This window comes from Mesoplodon densirostris, chromosome 14, assembly GCF_025265405.1.
Source record: "Mesoplodon densirostris isolate mMesDen1 chromosome 14, mMesDen1 primary haplotype, whole genome shotgun sequence".
In the NCBI taxonomy this organism is placed as follows: Eukaryota; Metazoa; Chordata; class Mammalia; order Artiodactyla; family Ziphiidae; genus Mesoplodon; species Mesoplodon densirostris.
The window spans coordinates 18,803,335-18,821,010 of NC_082674.1; the positions used below are offsets into that span (position 1 = coordinate 18,803,335).

At 37.2% G+C, this 17,676-nt stretch overlaps 1 protein-coding gene across 2 annotated transcripts in view; it reads right to left on the reverse strand.

Moving 5' to 3' along the window:
- Window positions 1-17,676, reverse strand: part of ATAD2B (ATPase family AAA domain containing 2B) — a 150,955-nt gene that overhangs the window by 113,329 nt on the left and 19,950 nt on the right. For both annotated transcript variants that reach the window (XM_060117295.1, XM_060117294.1), the window contains exons 2-7: window positions 15,671-15,822; window positions 9,636-9,685; window positions 9,130-9,283; window positions 7,790-7,892; window positions 6,040-6,148; window positions 2,578-2,694 (exon numbers count right to left, since the gene is read on the reverse strand). In XM_060117295.1, the coding sequence (XP_059973278.1) occupies window positions 2,578-2,694; window positions 6,040-6,148; window positions 7,790-7,892; window positions 9,130-9,283; window positions 9,636-9,685; window positions 15,671-15,822 (685 nt within the window). The remainder of the gene's footprint in view (window positions 1-2,577; window positions 2,695-6,039; window positions 6,149-7,789; window positions 7,893-9,129; window positions 9,284-9,635; window positions 9,686-15,670; window positions 15,823-17,676) is intronic.

The following is a 17,676-nucleotide window of genomic DNA, read 5'->3' on the forward strand; positions in this document are numbered from 1 at the left end:
AAAGAATGTTAAGCTAAATCTTTGTGACTTTGGGTTAAACAAAGATTTCTTGGACACATCACCAAAGCACATCCCATTAAAAAATTTTTGAAAGCGACTTCCCTGGTGGCACAGTGGTTAAGAACCCACCTGCCACTGCAGGGAACAGGGGTTCAATCCCTGGTCTGGGAAGATCCCACATGGCTTGGAGCAAATAAGCTTGTGTGCCACAACTACTGAGCCTTCACTCTAGAGCCCGAGAGCCACAACTACTGAGCCCATGTGCCACAACTACTGAAGCCCAGGTGCCTAGAGCCCGTGCTCCGCAACAAGAGAAGCCACCGCAATGAGAAGCCCACGCACTGCAATGAAGAGTAGCCCCCACTCTCCGCAGCTAACTAGAGAAAGCCTGTGCACAGCAACGAAGACCCAAAGCAGCCAAAAATAAATAAGTAAATAAATTTATAAAAATTAAATTTTTTCGGGCTTCCCTGGTGGTGCAGTGGTTGAGAGTCCGCCTGCCGATGCAGGGGACGCGGGTTCGTGCCGCGGACCGGGAGGATCCCACATGCCGCGGAGTGGCTGGGCCCGTGGGCCATGGCCGCTGAGCCTGCGCGTCCGGAGCCTGTGCTCCACAACGGGAGAGGCCACAGCAGTGGGAGGCCCGCGTACCGCAAAAAAAAAAAAAAAAAAAAAAAAAAAAAATTAAATTTTTTCATAAACTGAAATTCATCAAAATTACAAATTCTTCTCTTTGAAAGACACTATTAAGAGAATTTTTTTAAAAAGCTACAGACTGAGAAACTATTTACAAATCACAAGGACTGATATCTGAAGTACATAAGGAACTCTCAAAACTTCACTAATAAAAAAACAAACAGCTGAATTGAAAAAATGGGCAAGAAATTTGAATACTTCACCAGAGATAATGTTGGCAAATCAGCACATAAAAATATGCTCAACATCATTAGTAATTAGGGAAATGTAAATTAAAACTACAATAAATATGTATTAAAATTAACTTGAAAAAATGACCACACCAAATGTTGGCAAGAATATGGAGCAACTGAAACTCTCATGCACTCTTAGTGAGAATGTAAGCAGTATAATCACCTTGGAAAAGAGTTTGGTACTTTCTTAGAAACTTAAACATACACATAATCATAAAACGCAGCCATTCCACTCCTAGGTGTTTATAAGAAAAATGAAAATATATGTCCAAACAAAGACTTGCAAACATAGGTTCATAACAACTTTATTTATAATAGCCAGACACTAGAAATGTCAACAATCCAAATGTCCATCAACAAATGAATGGATAAACAAATTGTGATATACCCATACAATGGAATGCTACTCAGCAATAAAAAGAAAAACACTACTGTTATAGTCGACGACATGGATGAGTCTTACAATTATTATACTGAGTGAAAGAAGTCAGACCAAAAAAAGAGTATATACTGTATATAAAATTAAAGAAAATGTAAACTAATCTATGGTGACAGAAAGCAGATGAGATCTGTCACTGCCTGAGGGTTAGGAGTGGGGAGGCAAAAGAAAGTTAGGAGTAGATTATAAACAGGCAGAACGAAATTTGGGAGAGTTGATGAACGTGTTCATTACCTTAAGTGCGGTGACAGTTTCATAGGTATATCCCTCAGATAGTTCAAACTTGCCAAACTGTACACATGAAATATTATATATGCAATAGCAGTGAACTACATATAAATTATACCTCTTTAATAACGCTTAAAAAAAAAAAACTAGAAAAATGGCTCACAATCTTTTTTCTGTCCCAACATACCTCCCCCATTATTAACAGGGCTATCTTTGACAGTGATTTCTAACTGGAGTAGAGAAATGTCTACATACTTGGGCAAGCTTCTTGTGAGGTAACTCTAATAATTCCAGAGAATCAATCACTGCTTCAGGGCCTTAAGAGTTTGAATAAAATGATCCAGGTTCTTCCTTGAAAACATTATGCTAAGTGAAAGAAGCTAGACACAAAAGGTCACATATAGGCAAAGCTATCAAGACAGAACGTATCAATACATTAGTGATTGCTAAGGGCTGTGGGGATGGAAGTGTAAGAGTAATAAAATGTCCTGGAATTAGATAGTGATGATGACTGCACACCCTTGTGAATATACTAAAAAGCAATAAATTGTACAGATTAAAAATCAGCAAAACCCAGCAAAAATGGTGAATTTCATGATATGTGAATTTTATTTCAATTTTTTAAGAATTGGAGGAAATCAATAGTGATGGAATTTCCTAACAGCTGGGAAGAAAGTCAATAAAACAGTACCTGTGGAACTGATTACCTGTCATTAGATTTAAGAGCATTAAGATAAAACTTTTTCCTTCTCAAAAAAAAAAACCAAAAACAAAACACAAACATAGGTTACTGGACAAGTTGCCCTTTTCTGACTTTAGCTAAATTATCAATACTTAACCACTTGGAACACAGAGAAACTTGCCCTAAAGAACTGCTATAAGAGATTTCATTCTTTTAAATTCAGCGACACTGATTTTTTTAAGGGGTGGAGTAGAATAAGCTACTCTACTACAAAAAGGAAATAAGTTAGAGTCTCTTACCTATTGGAGGTGCTTGGTATCGCTCCACTGTTTTTCTTTGTCTCAGATTATATGGCCTATCGTTTTCTTCTCCTTCTGCCTCTTCAACCTCAATATCTCCATCTTCCTCTTGAGATTCTAGTTTCACACACACACACACAAAATACTGTTTTAATCCACAAAGATTGGTCCACTCTAGAACTGAATATTTATATTTTAATTTTATTCTTTCTGCACAAGTGAGCTTTAGAAGTTTCAACATTGTATGACACAGCATAAATCAGTACAATGAAAAATGAACCCTGATGGGGACTTCCCTGGTGGCACAGTGGTTAAGAATCCACCTGCCAATGGAGGGGACACGGGTTCAATCCCTGGTCCGGGAAGAGATCCTGCATGCCGCAGAGCAACTAAGCCCCTGTGCCACAACTACTGAGCCTGCACTCTAGAGCCTGCAAGCCACAACTACTGAGCCCTCGCACCACAACTACTGAAGCCTGCAGGCCTAGAGCCCAGAGCCCATGCTCCACAATAAGAGAAGCCACCTCAATGAGAAGCCCGTGCACCACAATGAAGAGTAGCCCCTGCTCACCACAACTATAGAAAGCCCGCGTGCAGCAACGAAGACCCAACGCAGCCCAAATTAAATTAATTAATTATTTTTTTAAAAAGACAGATGTAAAAGAAAATGCCTTTCTTAAAAATATTAGTTCTCTGTTAAATACATAAATATGATCATATTTGAGCTCCTGATTTACCTATGACCTTTCAATTTTTTTGTATTACCTTTTTGGTCATACAAAGCAATAATAGAATATGATTCAAAACTTTATTACAACACACTTCATTCAATGCCCAATTAACCACTGAATAAGGTCAATATTCACATACTACTTGATAGTTCAAAAAAATGCTTAAAAGATAATTACTAATCTTACAGCAAGAGCAATTTTTGTTGGCAGTATAATGGTTTGTTAGGCCTGTTGACAACAGGTAAACTCAGATTAGTCATTTTGGTAGAAAAATTCAGGCAGGGATTGGGAGAGAGCATAAAGCAGATTTCTGGGGTATTGGTAATAGTTTATGCCTTGACATGAGTGATCACTTTATGATAATTCACCTAGCTATACATTTAAAAAATAAATTACGGGACTTCCCTGGTGGTGCAGTGGTTAAGAATCCACCTGCCAGGGCAGGGACGCAGGTTCGATCTCTGGTCCGGCAAGATCCCACACACCGTGGAGCAACTGAGCCCGTGCACCACAACTACTGAGCCTGCGCTCTAGAGCCCGCGAGCCACAACTACTGAAGCCAGCATGCCTAGAGCCCGTGCTCCACAACAGGAGAAGCCACCACAATCAGAAGCCTATGCACCACAACAAAGAGTAGCCCCCGCTCACCACAACTACAGAAAGCCCGCGCGCAGCAACGAAGACGCAACGCAGCCAAAAATAAATTTTAAAATAAATAAATAAATAGTAAATTATAATGTAAATAAATTCTAAAAGTTTATTTTTAAAATGTGGTTTGGGGGCTTCCCTAGTGGCGCAGTGGTTGAGAGTCCGCCTGCTGATGCAAGGGACACGGGTTCATGCCCCAGTCCGGGAAGATCCCACATGCCGCGGAGCGGCTAGGCCCGTGAGCCATGGCCCCTGAGCCTGTGCGTCCGGAGCCTGTGCTCCGCAATGGGAGAGGCCCGCGTACCGCAAAAAAAAAAAAAAAAAAAAATGTGGTTTGGGGGACTTCCCTGGCAGTCTAGTGGTTAAGACTCTGTGCTTCCAGTGCAGGGGGCACAGGTTCAATCCCTGGTGGGGGAACTAAGATTCCATGCTGCCCGGCGTGGCCCAAAAAAATAAATTAAAAAAAAAAAAAAAAGCACTTTGGCTATAGCTATAATGTGACATCTATTTATAGTTTAAAATAAAAGTCTGGGTGAAACTTTACAAGCTTATGGTCCTCAAATGCAATGTACTTTATGACTTTTTAACCACAGGAATTGTCACTATAATACAATCATATTAAGACATTGGAAAAATGTTAAAACTGTCAGCCTTGCTCAGTGAAATAAGAAACTAAAAATACAAAGGACTTTACAATTTACTCATGACATCTGAAATCTTACTCTAAGTTTTTTTTTTTGCGGTATGCGGGCCTCTCACTGTTGTGGCCTCTCCCCTTGCGGAGCACAGGCTCCGGAGCACAGGCTCAGTGGCCATGGCTCACGGGCCCAGCCGCTCCGCGGCACGTGGGATCTTCCCAGACCGGGGCACGAACCCGTGTCCCCTGCATCGGCAGGCGGACTCTCAACCACTGTGCCACCAGGGAAGCCCCTCTAAGTTTTTTTAAATGTTTATTATTAAGTTATAGAGAAAATCAGCAAATACAGTATTACTTAACTGAATAACACTATAAATCACTTGCACCCAAATAAGTTTCCTTAAACCTTCAAAAAAAATACTTTTTGAAAAAAAAAACCTTGCATTATTTATTATGGGAAGAAATTCTATACATGGCAAATCTACTCTGGGAAATCTACAAAGATGTTCAGTTAAAGATAAGGCAAAAATCACATTATAAATCTGTCTCACCTATACTGATTTTCTCCAAAGGAAGCAATATAGAGGTTCTAGCTGTAACAATAATATCTGCTCAATAAAATACCTTCATTAGAAATATCACCTCTTCAAAACTTGCTAATAATATATTAATTACAGAATTTGAGAAATAAACCCACTCTTCTCCATCTAAGCTACACAAATAGTAGAACTAATAAGATTCCCTGGTGAAATACAACTACGTTGCATTTACAGTACACCAAATCTTCTGAAAATCCATTTTAATAAAGAAGGTTAACACCTACAGAATTAAATCCTATGGACGCCCTGGTCATCAATTTATAATCCTTGGGGCAAACGTGCTTTCATCTGTTCCCAGCTCCAGCCCGACAAATCCAGTCAGGATTCGTCAATTCAAAACCCAGACCGGCCTCAGAAAAAAGCAGTACAACTCCCTCCACTAGTACTGGCTGTCTCTCTTTCTCTTAACTGTACCATTTACTACTCCTCTGTCCATAACTAAATTTGAGACCTAAATAATCCGAGATTTAGAGGCTATGGATAGAAGGTGGCTATGGACAGAGACTTCCAGTTAGAACGTACCTAAATACAAAAGAGGCCTCACCTAACAAGCAAATCAGCCCGTGGCAAATGCTGCACCAGATTAGGTCACTTAAGGACTACCAATAGCTACTAATAAGATATATTACATAACAATGCATAGTGTACAGCAAAGGCATTTTTCCAAATGAAGAAAATGAATACTCAGAAATGCCAATGGAATAAAAATTATTCGAAATTATGTAACATAGACCTCTAAAGCCAAAAATCACCCATCCAGCAACATTACACATATATTACTTGTACATATTTTCTTCCCTCCCACCTGAACTTTGTAGTATTTATTTCAGAAGGTGCTTTTACAAACCTTCTTCTTCACCCTCAGTAGAGACTTCATGATGATTTTGTATCCCATAACTATTTCTTCTCAGTGACTTTCTTCGCCTTTTTACTCTTGAATACATATCCATGTTTTCCTTTTAAAGAGAGAAATCTGTCAAATATTAACATGAATTTTATTCCCAGCTATAAATATCATTAACCCAATGGGACATGACCATTCAATAAAATTTACTGAGGACCTATTTGCAAGGCAAAGATTCATGAAAATGGACCTTACTGAATTCAATACATGTAAGAAACAAGAGGAAAAACAAATAAAACTTATAAAATATTTGAAAATGTAAAACTACAATGCCATGGACATACTTTCTCCCTTAAGCAAATTACAGCCTAGTAGGATAAAACAAGTCAGGTCACAGGTAACTATAAAAGAAAGTAGAGGGTTTCCCTGGTGGCGCAGTGGTTAAGAATCCGCCTGCCAATGCAGGAGACACGGGTTCGAGCCCTGGTCCAGAAAGATCCCACATGCCACGGAGCAACCAAGCCTGTGCACCACAACTACTGAGCCTGCGCTCCAGATCCCGCGAGCCACGACTGCTGAGCCCACGTGCCACAACTACTGAAGCCCGCATGCCTAGAGCCCATGCTCTGCAACAAGAGAAGCCACCACAATGAGAAGCCCACGCCCAACAAAGACTCAACACAGCTGAAAATAAATAAATAAATAAAATTTATAAAAAGTAATAATAACAAAATAAAATAAAGTAGAACAAATTTAATGCCATAAAGAAAGGTACATGGGCATTCCCTGGTGGCCTACTGGTTAGGATTCTGGGCTTTCACTGCTGTGCCCAGGGTTCAATCCCTGGTCAGGGAACTGAGATCCCACAAGCAAAAGGTACAGAAGAGTCTAGAATTCAAAAAGATTAATCCGCCCCGCCAGCGGTGTTTGGGGGAGGAGAGGAGGAAGCATCTGAAATGAGCCTTGAAACAAAGGTAGAATTGCATCAGTCCTTAACCAGAAGTACTAACAGGAGTAAAAGATAGGAGAATAAGAATGATTTGTTTATATTTGGGCAATGGTATGTGAGAAGATAAAGTTGAAACGAGATGATGAAGGTCAAGGTGTTTTTAATTAATTCAGTACACATTAAAAAACCATTAAAGGGACTTCCCTGTTGGTCCAGTGGTTAGGACTCTGCCCTCCCAATGCAGAGGGCACGGGTTCAATCCCTGGTCGGGGAACTAAGATCCCACGTGCCGCACAGTGCCGAAAAAAAAAAAAGAGGGCTTCCCTGGTGGCGCAGTGGTTGAGAGTCCGCCTGCTGATGCAGGGGACATGGGTTCGTGCCCTGGTCCGGGAAGATCCCACATGCCGCGGAGCGGCTGGGCCCGTGAGCCATGGCCGCTGAGCCTGCGCGTCCGGAGCCTGTGCTCCACAATGGGAGAGGCCACAACAGTGAGGGGCCCGCGTACCGCAAAAGAAAAAAAAAAAAAAAGACCATTAAAGGTTCCAATGAGAAAAGTGACAGAATCAGAGGTGGATTTTAAGATGACCCTCTGCAGAAGTATAGAGGGTCTTTTGGGGAAGGTTGTGGCAAGCAGGGTAAGGATAAAAGAAGAAAGAAAACAATAAAATCCCAGATTAAACTGGAAACAAAGAAGGAACAATTCTGTTAATTCAAGAAAATCCAAATGCTGCTCTCTCTCTCTCTCTCAATTCCTCAGTCCAAATAAAAAATATGTGCAAAGGTTGTTAAAGTTAATATACTCACAAACTCTGTATCTGTCCACATTCGAAGCCGTTCTACTTCTCCTGATCGACGATTCCTTCTAATGTTTATGTTGTCCATTTCCTGTAGTACAGCTTCAGCAGTACTACAATTATATAATAAAACTAGGGTTTAGACAACCGTGGAATCAAACACTGTCATACATGTAAAACAGCTCTTCGTCAACACATAATTAAATCATCTCTGATATGTAACTGTACCTAACATCCCAATTAATATCTGTTTCTGAACCGGCATCCACCAGAAGATAATGCCTCAAAAACAGATGGAAACAGGGAATTCTCTGGTGGTCCAGTGGGTATGACTCAGCACTTTCACTGCTGGGGCCCAGGTTCGATCCCTGGATGGGGAACTAAGATCCCACAAGCCATGCAGCACAGCCAAAAAAAAAGATGGAATCAGAACATCTTCTACCTTAATATAATAAAACTTACAAATATAAGACCTTTGCTTATAAGTCTCCAAATATTTAAATTCATAATGCTACTACAAGTAACTGACTAACAGACCTAAGGCACTGAAAAAAAAATAATTCAAATATTTTTATTTGAAGATGGTGTTAAAAATTGTATAGAAAAAAGAATTTGTAAAAAGTTTAAAGCTAATATAAGGTTAACTGAATAGATACTTTTAGAAATTAGAGGACACTGACATCCACAAAATATACGGTAACATTGGCACATTTTATGTTTTAAACACACACATACCCCAGATACTGATCTAAGTACTTAACGAATAATAACTAATTTTGACACTACCACTATAGAATATAATTTCTTCTCATTTCAAATAGCAATTACACTGACCTCACTTCTCCAGGCTATTGCAGTGATTAAGGAGGATGATTTATTAGCTGAGAAGAATAAAGTTTCATTGCATGTAGACACTGAGCAGTCAGCTAGGCTACATCCAACATGGGCAGTCTCAAAAGACTTTCAATTCAGAATCTCAACTAAGTAAAACTATGCCTACTATATATCAATAATAAAACTTAATGCTGCTTGAAAATTGTGAAAAACATAAATGTTAAATGAGCAAACATTAAAGGACTATAGCAGTGAGGTCAAAATAAAATTACTTTTTATATTATCTATGCACAAGAGCTTTAAAAAGTATGAGAAAAATGAGCTATCACATAAATTGTATTAAATCTAATAAAGTAACCAGAAACTGACAATCATTGCTAACTGTGGTTAATTCAAATTAAGTTTTTAAATAATTGTATTGATTGCTAAGTCAGTGCTTAAGTTACTTTTGAAAACATAACTGGCTTAAAAAAACCAACAGTTACATGAAACTGCTGACTGCAAAAGCATTCATACCTATTTACTAGTTGATCAAATAACAAACTCTGGTTCACGCTTTCAAATCTGTTTTTCCTGGAACGACAACTTTTTCTGACTTCCATGTCACCATTTATACAAGAAAGGTCCCCATCTCCCTTCTTTTCACCTCGAAGGGGATGGCTTCGAAGGGCTACAAGAAGAGAGAAATTTCCATTTCAAAGAATAGAGTATAAAAAGAAAGAAAAAAATCAAAAATTACTTTTAAAAGACTATAAAAAGCTTACTATAACCTCTTAAATGGCTTTAATATCCAAAATCTAAAATTTCTATAACTGTTTACAATCTGCCATAATAATTTAAACTATTTCAGTTGTACTGATTTCTCAGTGTTTAACAATTACATATTTACCATGACTGAAATCCAGTCACTTCCAACAGTATACTTAGCATACTAGTAAACTACGCTATTTTACCCCACTTTAATACTCTTAACAACATTATAAGAATTTCAATACTAACCAGTTTCATAACAGAATACTCACATAAGCTACTATGTCCGTTTGGTAATGTAGCACCAGGCTGAGAAGTTAACCTAGAACACAATTATATTTAATATGCAAACACATCAACATTCATTTAAAGAAGCAAGAAATGCAAATACTGGTGGAATCATTTTAAGCTTTAAAATGTCAGTAATGTAATATTACTTTTTTAAGAGTAAAGACATTTTTTTACCCTAAGACTGATAATATACCAATTAATAAAATATACTAGCTAAGTCATTTCATTACTTCAAGAAAAGTTTTAATAACAGATTACAAACTGAACTTACTGTCTTCAACTCTATAAATTAAAATCCAATGAAAAGGCTTAAGCTTAATATGTATCATAAAGTTAACTGACGCCATAAGTAACAATGGTCACAGACATTTACTATTGGTTTTTGTTGACAACATAAAATTCAAACAATGACAAAGTTATTCAAATGATGAACTGTAAGACAAAAAAAGTATCTGAACACCAACACAACTTAATAATTTCCTCAAAGTATTATATTACACATTCTAAACTAATAAATGAAAATTTAGCTAATTTCTCAAAATCTATTGTACAACTCTCCCTTTTGGTGGAGGAACAGAAATGTTAAGTCACTAGAAAGATACTTAAAGGGTCATTAAAACATGAAGACTTATGAAAAAAGTCACAGTACACCTTACTATAATTAGAAATTCAAAACCAAAAACTAAATTGTTACATAGTAAAAGAGCTATCAATTTAAACTTACTAGTGTATTTTTTGAAATATCCAACAATTATCATTTTCAAAGATTAAAAAAGGGGGGGAGAGAGGACATTCAAAAAACAGTACATATGACTGTCATCTGCTTATCTATGTGGTTTGCACAACATTTTTTAACTAAAATATTCTAACATTTTTGGTAACTCCAGCATTCTTCATGTAAAATTATAAATGTTAAATGTTATAAATATTAATTATAAATGCCCCTGTCTAATAAAGGTCACAGACAGGATGACTAAAGGTATGAACAAAAACTATTCTGTGCCTTCAGACTATCAAAAACACAAAATAAAAAACTCCATCCCTCCTTTCCCCATAAAAACAACATAACCATCTTGTTCTAATATACTACCTCTTAGAAAGTATTTCATTTTTAGCACCTTTATGTACAAATACACAATCCTCCTGGTATATGAGTTTGACTATAAAGTAATAGAATTGATGTGTTAACAGGTCATTCCTTAGAAGATTATATATGTGGAATTCCCTAGAATCACTCTTAAAATCCACTTAAAACCACATAGAAAAATAATAAACATAGTTTGGCTTTGGACCCAATATAACATTAACTCAGTTTAATCACTTAATTCACAAGTCTTGGCTCCATATGAATTTTAGCTGTATGTAAGACCAAATGGTTGGAATTTTACACACTTAAATTATTCTAAAGAGTTCGTACCCTGGTCTGGGAAGATCCCACATGCCGCGGAGCGGCTGGGTCCGTGAGCCATGGCCACTGAACCTGCGCGTCCGGAGCCTGTGCTCCGCAACGGGAGAGGCCACAACAGTGAGAGGCCCGCGTACCACAAAAAAAAAAAAAAAAAAAAAAGAAGACAGTGCTTAATTGGCTTTTATTTCATTGCTAATGAAAGATCTATTTTAAGGTGGGGGGAGAAAAAAAAACTTGTTCTTCAATCAATCCAATTACCAATTATAGTTTATTGTCATCATTTTACAATTATCATTTCTCTTTATAAAAAGGAGAAAAAGGAGGTAGAATATGAAATACTTGGGTATAAAAATAGAGAATATTGGGATTTTAAGGGTTGGTCTGCCTATACAATAATAAAGGTGCCTAAAAAGTCTCTTAAATCAATGTTGCCAAAAACTAATCACTTAAAATGTAACCAGGTGGGTTCACTGCTTAAATTAATACTCTAATAAATCCTTTATGATTATGTAGTCTCCTTTATTTTTAAAAGGGGCTGTGACAAAAATAAACTCAAAATGGATTAAAGGCCTAAATGTAAGGCCAGACACTATAAAACTCTTAGAGGAAAACATAGGCAGAACACTCTGTGACATAAATCACAGCAAGATCCTTTTGGACCCACCTCCGAGAGAAATGGAAATAAAAACAAAAATAAACAAATGGGACCTAATGAAACTTCAAAGCTTTTGCACAGCAAAGGAAACCATAAACAAGACCAAAAGACAACTCTCAGAATGGGAGAAAATATTTGCAAACGAATCAACAGACAAAGGATTAATCTCCAAAATATACAAGCAGCTCATGCAACTCAATATCAAAAAAAGCAAACAACCCAATCCAAAAATAGGCAGAAGACCTAAATGGACATTTCTCCAAAGAAGGTATACAGTTTGCCAACAAACACATGAAAGAATGCTCAACATCATTAATCATTAGAGAAATGCAAATCAAAACTACAATGAGGTATCACCTCACACCAGTCAGAATGGCCATCAACAAAAAATCTACAAACAATAAATGCTGGAGAGGGTGTGGAGAAAAGGAAGCCCTCTTGCACTGTTGGTGGGAATGTAAATTGATACAGCCACTATGGAGAACAGTATGGAGGTTCCTTAAAAAACTAAAAATAGAACTACCATATGACCCAGCAAGCCCACTACTGGGCATACCCTGAGAAAACCATAATTCATAAAGAGCCATGTACCACAATGTTCATTGCAGCTCTATTTACAGTAGCCAGGACATGGAAGCAACCTAAGTGTCCATCGACAGATGAATGGATAAAGAAGATGTGGCACATATATACAATGGAATATTACTCAGCCATAAAAAGAAATGAAACTGAGTTATTTGTAGTGAGGTGGATGGACCTACAGTCTGTCATATAGAGTGAAGTAAGTCAGAAAGAGAAAAACAAATACCGTATGCTAACACATACATATGGAATCTAAAAAAAAAAAAAAAAAAAAGGTCATGAAGAACCTAAGGGCAGGACGGAAATAAAGGCGCAGACCTACTAGAGAATGGACTTGAGGACTGGGGGAAGGGGAACGGTAAGCTGGGACAAACTGAGAGAGTGGCACGGACATATATACACTACCAAATGTAAAATCGATAGCTAGTGGGAAGCAGCCGCATAGCACAAAGAGATCAGCTTGGTGCTTTGTGACCACCTAGAGGGGTGGGATAGGGAGGGTGGGAGGGAGGGAGACACAAGAGGGAGGAGACATGGGGATATATGTATATGTATAGCTGATTCACTTTGTTATAAAGCAGAAACTAACACACCATTGTAAAGCAATTATACTCCAATAAAGATATTAAAAAAAAAGGAGGGTGTGGGTGGGGGATATTTCCCTATATCTCTGTATCCTAAATTTTTTAAATGGAGACAGTATCACTCTGCATTAGATAATTATTACATTAAAAGTTTCCACATCTTTAATTATGTGAAGCATACTACAAATGCAATATCAGACTCAAAAATCATTACTTACTCTCCCTTTCCCACATAAACCCAAGGCATTCCATGATTTATGAGAATTTTAAACCTCAATTCAGCAAAATCAATCATTTGGAAAGACTTTAACCACTACCAGCCTTCATTCTAATGAGCCTCAGCAGTGGTGATTACATTTCTGCCTCATCTCACTACTCCCTCATCATCTGACCACAAAACAAAATTTTCGGGACTTCCCTTGTAGCACAGTGGTTAAGAATCCGCCTGCTGATGCAAGGGACAAGAGTTTGAGCCCTGGTCCAGGAAGAACCCACCTGCCGTGAAGCAACTAAGCCCGTGAGCCACAACTACTGAGCCTGCGTGCCACAACTAGTGAAGCCCGTGCACCTAGAACCCATGCTCCGCAACAAGAGAAGCCACCGCAATGAGAAGCCCACACACCGCAATGAAAAGTAGCCCCCACTCGCTGCAACTAGAGAAAGCCCCGCACACAGTGACGAAGACCCAACGCAGCCGTAAATAAATTAAAGAAAGAAAGAAGTAAGTAAGTAAGTAACTTGTTTTTAAAAAAAGAATATAGTGGTTGTTAATAAAGTTCTTTAGGATTCATTATTTTTCATAGCTAATACTAATTCTCATCTATATTCAATTTTCCTCCAATGAATTGTATTTTAACAAATTATTTTTGTGAAAGTCATTTTACCTTAGATACTCTGAAGACTTCAGAGTACCAAAATAAAGGAATTAGGATTCTCAGGTTCATGACATAAAAATTAATACAAGCCTTCAAATAAATCCTGATTTTTGTATTTATACTATCTCAAAATCTAAAATATCTTTAACTACAAGTTTCCCTAAAATTCAATTTTGTTGAATCTGATAGGTCAAATGGCATTTTCTTTTCAGGTCATCTGAAACACTAAAAGAGTCTAATTCTAACAGTGTAGCACTTAATCACATCCCTTGATGAAAGTTTAATTCAAAAAACTTTTTAAATTGTTTGAACTGCTAAACATTATTCTCCTGCCAAAAAAAAAAGTAAATTTTATTAGTATTCATTATTTCTTAAGCTTTTTATTCAAAATGTACTTAATATTTTTTTAAAGGAATATCAAACTCTAAGGTACCTAAATGGAAGCAAAACTCTCTCCCCTCAAAAAAATTTTAAGCCTTTTTACATGAAAGACATGATCAAGATTAATTTACATAAAAGATTTGAGTGGATAAGATGTGGGAAATCTATGGTATCAGAAACTTACACCTGAATTAAACTGTAAAAATTATCTTACAATTAAAGGTCAAACTTTTAACACTACAAGAACACTTTTTAAAACATTTACTAGAAAAAGAAGCTTGATTCACTCATTTAATACATACAGGATACAGATTACAACAGGCAGATCAAGTGTAGAAGTGTATTTAAAAGGATGTACTTATTTTAAGTAACATCATTATAGTTATCTGGATCTGTTTCATCTCACAGATGAAGGAGTATGGTAAAGTTTAAAAAAATCAATAGACTATGATTCACATAATCTTCTACTTAAATCCCAGCCAATGCAAAATTTAAAATTTTAAATACATATTAAACTAGGTAAAGACTCTTTAGAGACTAGTAAATGTACAATGCCTGTCAAAATCTATATAACTGCAAAGATTATTTTCATTAAAGCCTAAGAGTATCCCGAATTTACCTACACACATGAAATCAAAATACTGTCAAAAGGGAATTTCCTTTTACTTCTGGTTTGCAGTTGGCACATCATCAGCACTTCTACATCAAACAGTGGAAAAAAGAGAAGCTAAAGACTCTAAGCTCAAATTTTAAATCTTTTCTGAGTGTGTGTACACCTATCCTATCTACATTAAATTAGTACCACTTACTTTTGTTAAGTGAGTAAAATTGTTTTCTAATACATATCGAAACAGACACAAAGCAAATTTAAGTTGAAAACAACCAGAGAGATGAAAAGATTTCTTTAAAAATTAATTTAGGGCCTCCCTGGTGGCGCAAGTGGTTGAGAGTCCGCCTGCCGATGCAGGGGATACGGGTTCGTGCCCCGGTCTGGGAGGATCCCACATGCCGCGGAGCGGCTGGGCCCGTGAGTCATGGCCGCTGAGCCTGCGCGTCCGGAGCCTGTGCTCCGCAACGGGGGAGGCCACAACAGTGAGAGGCCCGCATACCGCAAAAAAAAAAAAAAAAAAAAAAAAAAAAATTAATTTAGATTTTATTACATTTTAGTATACCAATTCAAGTGGAATACTTAATTTTAGGAAGGGGAGATTTTATCTTATTTTCAAGTAAAAAATATAATTTTAACCATATGTTTTTATTTAAATTTTCAGGACTATAAACACATATGCACATTCAAGACCTATCCAAATTCTTATTGTTTTAGTAATATTAGTTTCTATTACATACTACATATATTTTTGGCATATTTAGAGAAAATAAAATTACATACAGAAATTATAAAATAAGCTTAATACAATTTATAAGTATTTCTAGCCAGGTGGCTTTACAATTTAAGAAAATTAGCAATTATCAGCCCTGAATCACATCAAATAATTCATGAAAAAACAATGGAGGAGTTCTCCATTCTCACCTGGCCTGTCCAGTTGATATGTTCCATTCCTCTCGCTGACCAGTACTTCGTGATTTTGATTTGTCTTTGCAAACAGAATCAGGTTGTTTCAAAGTGCGTTTGGCTGGAGGAGACACATGGCTATCACTTAAACTACCATCAACTTCAGCTTTCTGAAAGACAAAGTTTAAAATGTATTTATTATCCTATTAAAATTAACAGAATTCTTAAATTCTTGGATAAAGTACGGTGCTTATTCAACCAATAAACATTTACTGAAGGAATCTCTCTACAAGTGTAGCAAAATGTAATAATCTGTAAATACAGAAACAAAAAAGTTAGAAAGATAAATGTATCCTCAGAAAAGTATGTTTAGTTTGTTTTTATTTTAAAATAGCTTCAAGCCTACAGAATATGTGTAGATACAACTTTTTATGACATGATTCATCATTCCTCTCCTAAATACTCCGTCCGGTGTGTAACTCCCAAAATAAGAACACTCTGCTATATTAGCATCGTTCAACCCTCCCAATTAGGAAATCATCATTGATATAACACAGAGCCAGTCCACGGACACATTCAAATTTTATCATATGTCCCAACAAGGTCTCTCTTTCCTTTCTGGTTCAGGATCCTAACCAGGAACATATATTGTATGTACTTATCATATCTCCTCTGTCTCCTTCTATCTGGAACAATCCTTTAATCTTTCCCCATTTTCATGCCCTTGACTATAAAGAATATAGACTTTTTATTTTCCAGGATGACTATCAGTCTGGGTCAGTCAGAGATGGTTCCTGCTTGGTTCCTCATCCCCTTTGTGATGTGGGCATCTGATGTTCCTCGTAACCCAAGTCAGGCCATAACATTCATAGAAAGAATATACAGACATGATATTATGCATACTATACCTACCCATCATTAGGTATAACCTTGATCACCTAGTCAAGTTGGTGTCTGCCAGGTTTCTCCACCATAAAGTCACTATTTTTCCCTTTGTATTTGATTAGTTTATATGAAACCATTCTGATAATCCACCAATATCCTGTTCCTCATCAAACCTCCACCCACTAGCCACAGCATTCATTGAATGCTCTTGCCTTTATCCAATACCATCATGATGGTAATTATCTAATCGTATCACTCCTATATGTTTTAGTTGGCATCCTACTTTAAAGAATTTTCCCGGGATTTCCCTGGTGGTCCAGTGGTTAAGAATCTGTCTTGCAATGCAGGGGACACCGGTTCAATCCCTGGTCAGGGAACTAGGATCCCACAGGCCACGGGGCAACTAAGCCCTCGCACTCTGAAGCCCATGCACCGCAACTAATGAGCCCATGCGCCACAACTAGAGAGAAGCCTGCACAGCACAACAAAAGATCCTGAGTGCCACAACTAAGACCCAATGCAACCAAAAAATAAATAAAAAGAATTTTCCCTCCCAACCCTCCTTTCTCAATTCATTCACGCATTTATTTATATCAGTATGGATTCATGGATTCTTACTTTATTCTGTGGGTTTTAATCCATTACTCTATTTCTTTGCTCAAATTATACAAGATTTGGCCATCAGGAGCCCTTTCAAAGTGGTTCCAATATTCTTTTGACATGTCCCCATCATTTTGAGTACTTCCTTACTTTCTGGCACAAAAGAAATCTGTAGGCTCATCTTGTACTCTCCCTTCCTGACCCTAGAAATTAAGCTCAGGTTCCTCTTAGTCAAGGATAGTATTCAGAAATCAAGATCTGGGCACTAGGTGTGCTCAATGTTACCGGAGTTTCACTGCTATTAAGTCCTCTCAGCAGAGAAAGCCAGGATATATTAATTTATATAGATACATAGAAATATAGACATCTATATCTATTTCTTTATCTGTGCATAAATAATAATTTTAAAAATGTGTGTACACCAATGCTTTCAACTAATTCCATACCTTAAGTTTCTTTCTAGACTTTCCCTTTTTATGTTTGTAAGTCCTTTCCAATGAGAAACACGGCTTCCATTATCTTCAAATACATTTATTCAT